This window comes from Mixophyes fleayi, chromosome 8 (assembly GCF_038048845.1).
Source record: "Mixophyes fleayi isolate aMixFle1 chromosome 8, aMixFle1.hap1, whole genome shotgun sequence".
NCBI classification, from domain to species: domain Eukaryota; kingdom Metazoa; phylum Chordata; class Amphibia; order Anura; family Limnodynastidae; genus Mixophyes; species Mixophyes fleayi.
In genome coordinates, this window is record NC_134409.1 from 93,529,430 (window position 1) to 93,541,810 (window position 12,381).

General features: G+C 44.2%; 1 protein-coding gene across 3 annotated transcripts in view; it reads left to right on the plus strand.

The window, feature by feature from the left end:
* The window catches only part of UBN2 (ubinuclein 2), an 81,217-nt gene that overhangs the window by 47,490 nt on the left and 21,346 nt on the right, over positions 1-12,381 (plus strand). For all 3 annotated transcript variants that reach the window (XM_075182883.1, XM_075182884.1, XM_075182885.1), the window contains 2 exons: positions 5,581-5,815; positions 6,673-6,762. In XM_075182883.1, the coding sequence (XP_075038984.1) occupies positions 5,581-5,815; positions 6,673-6,762 (325 nt within the window). The remainder of the gene's footprint in view (positions 1-5,580; positions 5,816-6,672; positions 6,763-12,381) is intronic.

A 12,381-nucleotide genomic window follows, 5' to 3' on the forward strand; every position in this document is an offset into this window, starting at 1 on the left:
CTACCAATTTAATATATTTGCGTCTGGGGACGCCTCCTTTGGCCGTAGTGTTTTGCGTGCAAGGAGATCAGAGCGGTCCCACCCTTCAGAGGGATTGCTTTTGTAAGTCCCCATGGTTAAGGAGTGTCCCCCAGATGGGTGAAAGAGAAAACGGGGTTTATACTTACGATAAATCTTTTTTTTCTCTGAGATCATCTGGGGGACACTCTGACCCTCCCCCGTCTTTTCGTTGTTTTGTCTCCACTCCCCTCTCTGTCGAGTGGTGTGTCTTGGTTGATTGGCCTATCTTCCTAATGGCTTTTGTAATCAAACTGAGGTATGTGGGAATTGGCGGGGGTGATATGCTGTCAGGTGCCAGACTCCCCCCTCACCCCCCCCGACTCAACCCCATGGTTAAGGAGGGTCCCCCAGATGGACTCAGAGAAAAAGATTTATCGTAAGTATAAATCCCGTTTTTCAGACATTTGGCATTCTAGCTGTCAGATTTTGAATATATTCAGGGGAAATTTGTACCTAATGACTTTTACATCTCTTTCCAGAGGTGAGACTAGCTTGTAGGGCGTTTTTCCCTGGTCAAGCTCATCTTACAGGGGTTAATATCAGGCGATTGTGCTGATTAATCCAAGACCCTACTTTGACTCCATGTTTCTTCACCAAATAGTTTTTGCATAGCTTAGAAGTGTGCTCAGGATTGTTGTCCTGCTGCATGCTGAAATCTGCACCAATAAAGCTCTGTGCACAGGAAATGGCATGATGACATAAAATAAGGGTAACCTTTCTAGTTTTATTCCTTGCACTCCTTTCTCCACCATGCTTGCAAAAGGCATGAAACACTCCTCCAACTTTCAGTTGCTCTCCTTTTCAAGCCAAACATCTCAGACTTATTGGCCCATAATACAAATTTTCAGCCATCCAATGTCTGTGTTCTTTTGTCCATTTTACCCTTTTTTAATTTTTTTTTATTTTTCTTCTTCCTATTTGGCAGTTCCAGATATGACTTCCTTTATAACTGCCTGTAAGGCCAGCATCCCGCAGTTGCCTTTTTACTGTTGTGGATGACTCTGGTATTGGGTACTATTTAAGTAAGCTGGCATTTCAGGACCTGAAATTTTGTTTCTGGAATGGCTGATGCACTGATCCTGTTGTGCATCTGGGCTTTCCATTTCCTTTTCTATACTGGTTAGATCCAGTTTGCCCTTTTCTTACAAGACAGTAGTGGACACCTTTTTTAAGTGTGAAATCACAAATACATTTCTTGGATTTGAACACTAGTACAATGGTTTTTCTAATAACCAATTAACATTTAAACATGTGTCCTGTGACACCAATACAGATCACGATCAACAAGACATTGGAACATTACAAGCATAGCTTCCTGTTGGTGAACATATAAGTATCCCTACTTCTAGGTTGAGTATACTTTGTTGATAGTGCGCACACACCTATCTTTATCAAAACCAAGTACAGTACTACATCTGTGTCTCCAGAATCCTCAGCCACCTGTCCCTCCTGGTAGGAACGTTCAGAGCTGGACCCTTAAGACTGAAGGACCGCCGGGAGATGACTCTTCTGGGGTTAGGATGTGGAATTGGAGTCTAACATCCTTTCCAAGGAGAGGAAAACCTGCATCAAACCCTCCATCGCCCTGAGCAAAAATTGGCTCACGGGTGCAACAAGGGAGGGACGTGGAGGTCCCTGTGTCCTAGGAGTAGGGGGCACAGTTACACTCAGTGGCTTCTGAGTGAGGGGCAGAGGATGGAGGATAGCTGTACAGCAACTTGCTTGCAAAAAAACTGCTTAGAAATGTGTGCAACAGTCACGGCCAAAGTTTTTGCATAGCAGTGGGGGTTCTCCATCTGCGAGCGTAGATTCTGGTCCTCTTGCAATGCTCCCAGGGCAAACTTTCCACTGTTCTTCCTCTCAGCTGGGCCTTGGAAATGTTCCCAAACTTAGGGAGGGGGAGGGAGATAGTTGCAGTGCACAATCCAAGTGAGAATATGGATCTGTAATATATACACAGGCCAGCTAGGAAGAGACTGGAATCAAAACACCCACCCCTTACCACACATAAGCTACTACCTCCCTGCAGGAATAGGACGGAAAGAAAGGAGAAAAATAACTCCCAAGCTGCTACTTGTTTCCACCTTGGCTAGAGTGTGTGACAAGCCTGCCATGGTGGAGATGCTGTGCAGGGATGGCACCTCCCCCAAAGGCCCAGCAATTAAGTAGTCTGGTGTCAAAAGGGATGGTTTTAGTATCTTAAACTGTTGCTTTTCGGTCTTTAAAGTTTAGGTTGTGGTGCACAAAGATGGCCTCTAATGAGCCGCATTTCTGTGAGAGAGGACATAAAAGAATGGCCAGATTAGTTCAAACTGACAGGATGGCAGCAGTAACCCAAATAATATTACATTGATAGTATGCAGTGTCTCTGAATGCCCAGTATGTCGAACATTGAAGTGGATTGCCCACAGCAGTAGAAGACCACATTGGGTTTAACTCCTGTCAGTTAACCCGAGGCTACAGTTGCACAGGCCCACCAAAAATGTTGCTGGTCTGAACCTCATTATTTGCTGCTACAAGCAGATGGTAATTTCAGAATTTGGCATAAACGTGAATCTATGGATCCATCCTGCCTTCTAACAATGATGCAGGCTGGTTTTGTAATGGTATGGGGAATGTTTCTTGCCACACATTAGGCCCCTTAATATCAATTGAGCACTTAATGCCACAGCCCACCTGAGTATTGTTGCTGACCATGTGCACTCCGTAATGGCCATCCATCTTCTAATGGTTGCTTCCAATTCTATGAGTTTAATGCCATAAAGCACATGCCAGCTCAAGTTGGTTTCATGAACATGACAAGGAGTTCAGTGCAGTTCAATGACCTCCTCAGTCTCTGATCTCAATCCAGTAGAGCACCTTTGAGATGTGACAGCATGAATGTGCAGGCTACAAATTTGAAGCAAGTGTGTGATACATGGGCCATAATCTCTAAAGAATGTTGACAGGACCTTGTTAAGTCCAACTGACAGAAAGTTAAGGCTGCTCTGGAAGAAGAAGAAGGGGGGGGGTGTACCTAATAAAGTAGGCACTGAGTGTATGTTTGTAGTTAACCAGTATTTTCCATATGGTCTAATAATTGTCTGCAGTGTTTTGCCTTGGGCCTGGCCCTGCTAAAGCCGCTTATAGAGCAGCGGTCTTGGCCTATTCATTAGGCTGATTTCATAATTGGGCTTGATTCTTCCAATTTCCTTATGTTGTAGACACATGAGAGAAATGAAAAATGTATATTAAATAGCACATAACTAGAACAATAAAAACACATGTCAGATATTGTACAATGTAAATGTTCAGAATAACAGCACATCTTTAAATTAAAATCTATTCAAATCAAAAGTGGCACTGTGCCGTTGTCACTGCATAAGTAAAAATAACAAGTACATCCAACAATAAGATATGTTACTCTTTTAGTTCATGCATATAGAATATTAACCTTCGCTGTTTATGTGCAGTTGGCATTACATACAGAAAAAGTACTACTACATTTGAATGTGTTACAGTTCAGTTTGAAGGTTAGCTCTACAGTGTGTGTGTGTGTATATAATATAATCTCCCCACATTAAAACCACAGACAAGCAAAGTGAATAACATTTGATTATCTTGTTACAATGTCATCTGTCAAGGAGCGGGATACAGTAAGCAATCAGTTCTTGAAGTTGGTGTGTTGGAAGCAGGAAAAATGGACAAGTGTAAGAATTTGAGCGACTTTGACAGAGTCATCTAACCATCTAGCCTTTGTCAGAGAATCTCAAGTTTTGTGGGGTGTTCCTGGTATGCAGTGGTTAGTATCAATCAACAGTGGTCCAAGGAAGGACTACCAGTGAACAGATAACAGGGTCTTGGGTGTCCAAGTCTCATTGAGGCACGCGGGGAGCGAAGGCTATCCCATCTGTTCCAATCCCACAAGAGCCAACGTAGCACTAATTTCTGAAACAGTTGATGCTGGCTTTTTATAGAAAGGTGTCAGAACATACAGTGCATCACATCTTGCTGCGTAGCTGCAGTCTTGTCATAGTACCCATGCTGATCCCTGTCCACCGCCGAAGAAGTCTACAAATGGAACTTGAGTACCCGAACTGGACCATGGGGCAATGGAAGAAGGTGGGCTGGTCTGATGAACCACATATTCTTTTACATCATGTGGATGGTCGGGTACATGTCTGTTTATATGGGGAAGAAATGGCACTAGGATGCACTATGGGGGGAAAAAAAGCAAGGTGGCGGAGGCAGTTACTAACTACACCCCTTCATAGCAATGGTATTCCTTGATTGCAATGGCCTCATTTAGCAGGAATATGCTCCCTGTCACACTGCAAAAATTGTTCAGGAATGGTCTGAGGAACATGACAAAGTTCAAGATGTTGACTTGATCACCAAATTCCCCCAGATCTCCATCCAATGGAGCATCTGTAGCATGTGCTGGAAAAACAAGTCAGAGCCATGGGGGCCCCACCTCGCTACTTACTGGATTTAAAGGATCTGCTGCTAACATCTTGGTGTCAGATACAACAATACCTTCACAGGTCTTTTTGGGAATATTTTGTCTGACATACACTACCATGAGCTATACTCCATGTTACTACCTCAAGATGAGTATGCTTTTCATTTGCTGCTAATATATATTTCACTCTCTGCAAAAAATGTTATAATGGCGTTTATTTGATTTTATATTTTTTTTTGATACTGTGTGCAATAAACCTTTTGTTTTTAGAAGTTGTGCTGGTCTCCAGGATTTACATGGTTGAATTCTACATATTTATCTGAGGTTGGGATTGAGTAGTGACCTTGGCTTAGTGAAACTAAGATGATAGTGGGTTAGGGAATGTGTGCTGCTGAAAATACATTTATAATACTTTGTGGAAACTGCATGACCGAGCTGAATGTATCACGGACCAGAGCATATGGGACAAGGTGGAGGAGCGGGTAGTGAGGGATGCCTATTGAGTGGTATGCTGCAATTATGTCTTTTATTAGAAGAAACTTTGGTGTTTAGTAATAAGCTATCAGTTAGCCTGTCACTTTGCTCTCAACAATGCTCCTTCTTTTTAATAAAGATGCTTTGACTGTACAAGAAAGGGCTGCAGCAACTGTGACTGTGTGTCCTTATGGCTGACTTCCAATGCCACTTAGTCGCAATTCGTGCAGACATAGCCTGCTGTGCTAAAATTAGCAACCATCGATTCAGCAAGACCGTTTATTTTGGGAGGTAGCTAAGGCAGCTCAGAGGGATGCATAACAGCCAACTCATGCCAGGGAAAGTGGTAGAGGGGGGAACCTCCACCCTTGCCAGTCCATGCCTGTGTATGTGGCTCTTCACTTTGAGCTTAACAGCCTATGTAAGCCAGACCTTGATGTACTTGTTGCGATATCTACACACATCTATATATCTGTTTTTATCTGCACACAAATATATATGTATCGATGGAGATAGATGCATATAGATAAAGATCTATATAGAGAGATTTGTGTATTGTAGTTTCTCGGAAACTTTATAGCACTAATATTCAATTTCTCTTCCAGTCCGCAGCTGCATCTCTACTTGCAAATCCACCATTGACCCTCATGACATCACCACTATCTGTAACAACCCCAAATGTGACAACAGCCTCACTCAGCCCATTTGGCATGTTGGGCGGACTGGTCACCATGCCATTCCCATTTCCTTTGGAGCTGCTCAGCTTTGGAAGTGACACTGCTGGTGCAGTAACGTCCCCGGGTTCTACCTCAGCAGCTTTTCACCACAATCTCACACAGAGTAAGAGCTTTGTTAGTGTTAAACAGCTATTACTTATGTTGATGTTTCACCTAATTAACTTTACAGGTCTAAAACATCAAAAATAAAGAATCATGTAAAAGTAGATGTTTTGTAGCCATGTTTTGTAGCTCTTGCTTTGGCTGACGAAGATTGTGAAAATTCTGCAAATATCCTGTATCAACCAATATGACTTGTCGCCAAAACAATTTAACTAAACCATAGCAAAAATATATTGGTCTTGATCGGACGGGCTTAATATCCAATTGTATGTTGGTTGTGTAGCTGGCCATCCACCAGCAGAAACATGGGGCAATTGTGATGTGTTTCATCTATACCAGTGTTTCCCAAACCTGGTTCCCAGGGATCCTACCAGTGCATGTTTTCCATATCTTTCTGCTGGACCAGAGGTGTATTCATTATTTTTGAAAGATCCACATGCGGTACTAATAATTTCACTTGTGATCTGAAAGCATGTACTGTTAGGGTTCCTGAGGACTGGATTTTGGAAACGCTGTTCTTGACCAGTCAGTCTACATCTGTTCCTTCCTCATGTGTGGCCAAAATGTTCAGACCTACTTGAAATGGACCAAACTTCTTCATTGATTCTTTTAGCTTAATGTTTATCTTGCCAATTTAAAATGTTCCCATTAATGACTATTTAGCGCTGTCCATGACTGACTGGTTGCTCCGACACAACTTGTTTTTTGTTTTTTTTTTACTTTTTTATGGATTTATTAATTACTGCATTTTTTTTTTTTATCAATCCTTGTACTTGCTTGTAGGTTACACTAATCATTTTATTTTAGCCTGGGTAGTTTCCTGTAAAGTCACTGTTTCCGTCTTCCTCACTTACTTAGATTTACTAAAAGGGTTACAGACGACCGCTACACACACATCCACAATCTCTCACTCCAGTTTGACTCCTCACTTGCAACAAGCATTCACAGGTAAGGAGTACTGGCCATTTCTTATCCTCTGTTTCCTGCAGACTTCTCAGTAACGTTTTATTCTTTTAGATATTAAAATGTTTTAACTTATATTAAACTTTCCTGCAGTAAAGGCCCGTTAGTGCCTCCTTTACCTTTTGTGTATTATGTAACGCACATAAATTATGGTTCTGATCAGTTCATAAAACCATGTACACATCTATAAGCCATTTTAGTGATGGCTGATTATGTTAAGAAATTTACATTTTAAGCTTAGTGGCTGTTGCAGAAAAAAATTGGTAGGGGAGGATGTTTTTTTGTTCCAATACTTTTAAGATGTTAGAAACAACTCTTAAGGATTATCTGAAGGTGTTCATGTAGAGAACATGGATATCTTATTATGTTAGTGTTTCTGAAGCATCACTCTAAAATACTGAGCTTTTGTGGTTGACTTTTCTGGGTACACATGTCATGTACAGGCTAAAGCAGGGGTTGGCAACCTTTTTCTATCAGAGTGCCGGCTAAAATCTAGTGAAGCCCAGGTGTGCCAGTTGGGTGTGATAGATAGAGAGATATATATATATATATATATATATATAACACAGGGCTGCCTAGAGAAATTCATGGCCCCAGTACAGCAACTTCATGTGTCCCCCTCTATAGTCAAGTATGGAAAAAAAAAAAGTTGTGCCGCCGCGGAGCAACATTTTTTTTTTTTTACCATGCAAGTGGTCGTACAATTGGGGGCGTGGCAGTGCATCATTGGGGGCGTGTCTAGCAGATGAAAAGCACCAGGCCACCCGCTTACAGAAAAATGCATTACTCACACATGCCCCCTTGCTCAGCAGCTTTGCTCACATATGTCCCCTCTGCCCACATGCTTTAGTCACACATGCCCCCTCTCCAGCACACCTTCTTACCTTATTCTCCACTGCACAGCATGGGAAGATATCCAGCAGCCCGCCGAGTACCATGTGACCACTGCAGTCACATGACCTGACGTCTGAAGATACCTGAGCTGAAGGGCATTTAGCTACTACCGATCCCCCCTGCACTCAATTAAAAAAAAAAAAGGACTTTTAAAATAAAAAAATTATTTTCAAAGATAGGTCTCCAGTGGGGACTCGGGCCACCAAGCAGGTCCGGGCAATTTGTAGCCGCCCCCTCCCCTCTCGGCTATATATATATATATATATATATATATATATATATATCTCATTTTATGAGGCTAATATCATAGTAACAGTAAGGGACCAGCAAAAAAACGTTATGCCGCACAGTAGTGCCCCAGTTCACATCATACCTCATAATTGTGCCCACAATTCATACTTTGCCACAGTTGCCCCCAGAAATACATAGTATGCCACAGTTGCCCCCATAAATATATAGTATGCCACAGTTGCCCCCATAAATATATAGCATGCCACAGTTGCCCCCATAAATATATAGCATGCCACAGTTGCCCCCGTAAATATATAGCATGCCACAGTTGCCCCCGTAAATATATAGCATGCCACAGTTGCCCCCGTAAATATATAGCATGCCACAGTTGCCCCCCGTAAATACATAGCATGCCACAGTTGCCCCCCGTAAATACATAGCATGCCACAGTTGCCCCCCGTAAATACATAGCATGCCACAGTTGCCCCCCACAAATACATAGCATGCCACAGTTGCCCCCCACAAATACATAGCATGCCACAGTTGCCCCCCACAAATACAAAGTATGCCAAGTATATGTGCCCCTTGATTTGCTGCCCTTACCTTTGTAGACTCCTCTTTCTCGAGAAACCTGGGAGCTGATTCAATAAAGCAGCCGGTGATGGGCGAAATGGAGCTTCTGCGCATGCGCAGAAGCTCCGTTTCGCCTATCACCGGCTGCTTTGCTGAAGCTGCTTCATTACTGAAGCAGCTTCACTGTGGTATGGGTAATGAAGCTGCTTCAGCAAAGCAGCCGGTGATGACCGAAACGGAACTTCTGCGCATGTGCAGAAGCTCAGTTTCGGCCATCATCGGCTGCTTTGCTGAAGCAGCTTCAGCGTTGGCGTGCCAGATAAAAGTGGTCAGCGTGCAACGTCTGGCACGCGTGCCGGGGGTTGCCGACCCCTGGGCTAAAGTTTGGATTCGCATAAAAGGAACTTGCTGGTGATGTCACATGAAGTATAACTGATTAGGCATGCTTTATTATAGGGCATTTTGTACATATCCAGCTAGTTGGACTACTTGACAGAGATAATTGACTAGATTGGGGAAAATGGGTTATTTCTTTAAAGCCTGTTATAAAAAGAAAAAATAGATGTGGTGGTCCACACCAAATCATCAAAAAAAGTACCTTTTCAACCCGGCCATCTCAGGTTTTCAAGAAATTTGGTAGAATTGTAGATGTAACTTCTACAAAATGTTAGCCCTCAATGATGCACAGTGTTCATTCAACGGGGTTGCAAACATGTCCAAAATATGTTCAACTAAAACCATAACCATAACTTTGCTTCTAATTGTGGAAGAACTTTCATGTTGGTCTTGTTTTAAAGCTAAGGGAGCTTAGTTTTCATAAAAAAAAAAAAAAAAATAGATTTATATTTAAATATTGACTTCTACATTTCAAGGTCACATCATGTGAACCTTGACCTTGAATATCTAAAGTGTTTCATTTTTTTGTACATAAAGTATGTTATGCAGTTAAATACAATCTCTTTGGTATAAGTTTCATTAGGGGAATCCTTTAGGAACAGGAGTTTAAAAAAAAATAAATATACATATCGCAATCAATGAAATACTTTTAACACGTGATTACGAGTTTTCTGTAGCATAGGATGATGGACAATGCTGAGGAAAACTTACACGTCATGCCGCTTTCTCCTCTGCAATGCTTTTTCTGTGTTTTGGGTGTCCACAGCAGGTAATGTAGAGGTCAATATTTAAATATAAGACTATTTTTAAACTAAGGTCCCTTTGCTTCGAAACAAGACCAACATGAAAGGTCTACATAATTAGAAGCAAAGTTATGGTTATAGTTTTAGTTGACCTAGCAAGCATAAATTTAAAAAAAAAAATTGTCATGTTTGCAACCCTGTTGCATGAACACTGTGTATCACTGAGGGCTAACATTTTATATATGAAAGTTACTTTGTCATCTACCATCCTACCAAATTTCACGAAAATCTGAGATGGGCAGATCAGTTAAAAATATGCTGTGCAGAATTTATATAGACCTATGCAATTCTTTGAACACTTCAAATAAAAAATGGTACAATACAGTTGACAAGAACAAAACTGACAACAAATTTTTAGTCACTAAGACACAGATGTCTGTGCTATAAGGGTGTATTTTCAGTGGTAATATGTGCAAAATCTACTCCTGATTCTCTAGTGTGATGCGTTTGACCGAAAGTCAATATAGCTGTCCGTATTACAGATGCATTGGGAGGGGATATCTTGTCAGTCAAAGCTGCTTCTCACTTCACTCTCTAACAAAATCTTAAAATTGAGGGCAAGAGAGTGACTCTGAAACGGTCTCCCTATTGCCATGAAGGTAGCACAGAATTGTGTTCTTTTATGCAGTTTAAGGACCAGATTTTTTTCCTGGCTTTGACAAATACATAAAAAACTTATAGATAAGATTCCACGCTTCCCTGTATATATGAATGAGAACTGCTGCCTTTGGGAAAATAGGGGGAAAGGTCTCTAACCCCTGATAGTAGTAATGGAAAGATATAGTCCAGGCGCAGGGCCTGATTAAGGGTTCTGGCCGCCCTAGGCTAATACGGCCGCAGCGCCCCCCCTCCCCCCCCTCCTCCGAATATATAGGTGTATAGGAACACTCCTGAATATGAATGTTCAGGTGTATTCTCCAGCATTCAAATTTAGACAGATTGTGCCATTGTCTCTTACCTGTCCTTGCTCTTCTCTCTTGCAACTTTGTTATCCTCTCGCTGGCTTCTGGAAAGTTGGCGTCCTTTTTTGAAAATGCAAAAATGTATTATAATAACATACAAACCTCTACCAGCCCCATCTCACTAATATTTAGTATTCTAGTGATTGCTGAGACCACCCATGTGACCACCACACAATCATGAGATTCTGCCCCCCAAAGCTGCTCTATTTTTTAAATACCCCCTGCAGCCATTTTCCTTAACCACAACCCCCCCCCCCCCCCGCACAGCCATTTCCTTAACCCCTGCTGCAGCCATTTTCTTTACCTCCCACCCTGCATCCATCCCCCTTGCAGCTATTTTCCTTACCTCCACTCTGCTAGCTAGCTATCCCCCCCCGTCACATCAAAACTCCCCCAGTCACATATATCAGCCCCCCCCTCCTCTGCCCTCCTTCATACATATCAACCTCTCTACCTCCCTATAGATATGCAGGGCAGTTCCCCCCCCGCTCCCTATAGATATGCAGGGCAGTTCCCCCCCCCCCTCCCTATAGTTATGCAGGGCAGTTCCCCCCCCCCCCCCCCTCCCTATAGTTATGCAGGGCAGTTCCCCCCCCCCCCCTCCCTATAGATATGCAGGGCAGTTCCCCCCCCCCCCCTATAGATATGCAGGGCAGTTCCCCCCCCCTCCCTATAGATATGCAGGGCAGTTCCCCCCCCCTCCCTATAGATATGCAGGGCAGTTCCCCCCCCTCCCTATAGATATGCAGGGCAGTTCCCCCCCCTCCCTATAGATATGCAGGGCAGTTCCCCCCCCCCCCTCCCTATAGATATGCAGGGCAGTTCCCCCCCCATCCCTATAGATATGCAGGGCAGTTTCCCCCCCCCCGTCCCTATAGATATGCAGGGCAGTTCCCCCCCCCGCTCCCTATAGATATGCAGGGCAGTTCCCCCCCCCCCCCTCCCTATAGTTATGCAGGGCAGTTCCCCCCCCCCCCCCTCCCTATAGTTATGCAGGGCAGTTCCCCCCCCCCCCTCCCTATAGATATGCAGGGCAGTTTCCCCCCCCCCCCCCCCCCTCCCTATAGATATGGAGGGCAGTTTCCCCCCCCCCCCCTCCCTATAGATATGGAGGGCAGTTTCCCCCCCCCCCCTCCCTATAGATATGGAGGGCAGTTTCCCCCCCCCCCTCCCTATAGATATGCAGGGCAGTTCCCCCCCCCCCCTCCCTATAGATATGCAGGGCAGTTCCCCCCCCCCCCCCTCCCTATAGATATTCAGGACAGTTTCCCCCCCCCCCCCCCCCCTCCCTATAGATATTCAGGGCAGTTTCCCCCCCCCCTCCCTATAGATATTCAGGGCAGTTTCCCCCCCCCCCCCTCCCTATAGATATTCAAGGCAGTCCCCCCCCCCCCCTCCCTATAGATATGCAGGGCAGTTCCCCCCCCCCCTCCCTATAGATATGCAGGGCAGTTTCCCCCCCCCCCTCCCTATAGATATGCAGGGCAGTTCCCCCCCCCCCCCCTCCCTATAGATATGCAGGGCAGTTCCCCCCCCCCCCCCTCCCTATAGATATGCAGGGCAGTCCCCCCCCCCCCCCCCCTCCCTATAGATATGCAGGGCAGTTCCCCCCCCCCCTCCCTATAGATATGCAGGGCAGTTCCCCCCCCCCCCTCCCTATAGATATGCAGGGCAGTTCCCCCCCCCCCCCTCCCTATAGATATGCAGGGCAGTTCCCCCCCCCCCCCTCCCTATAGATATGCAGG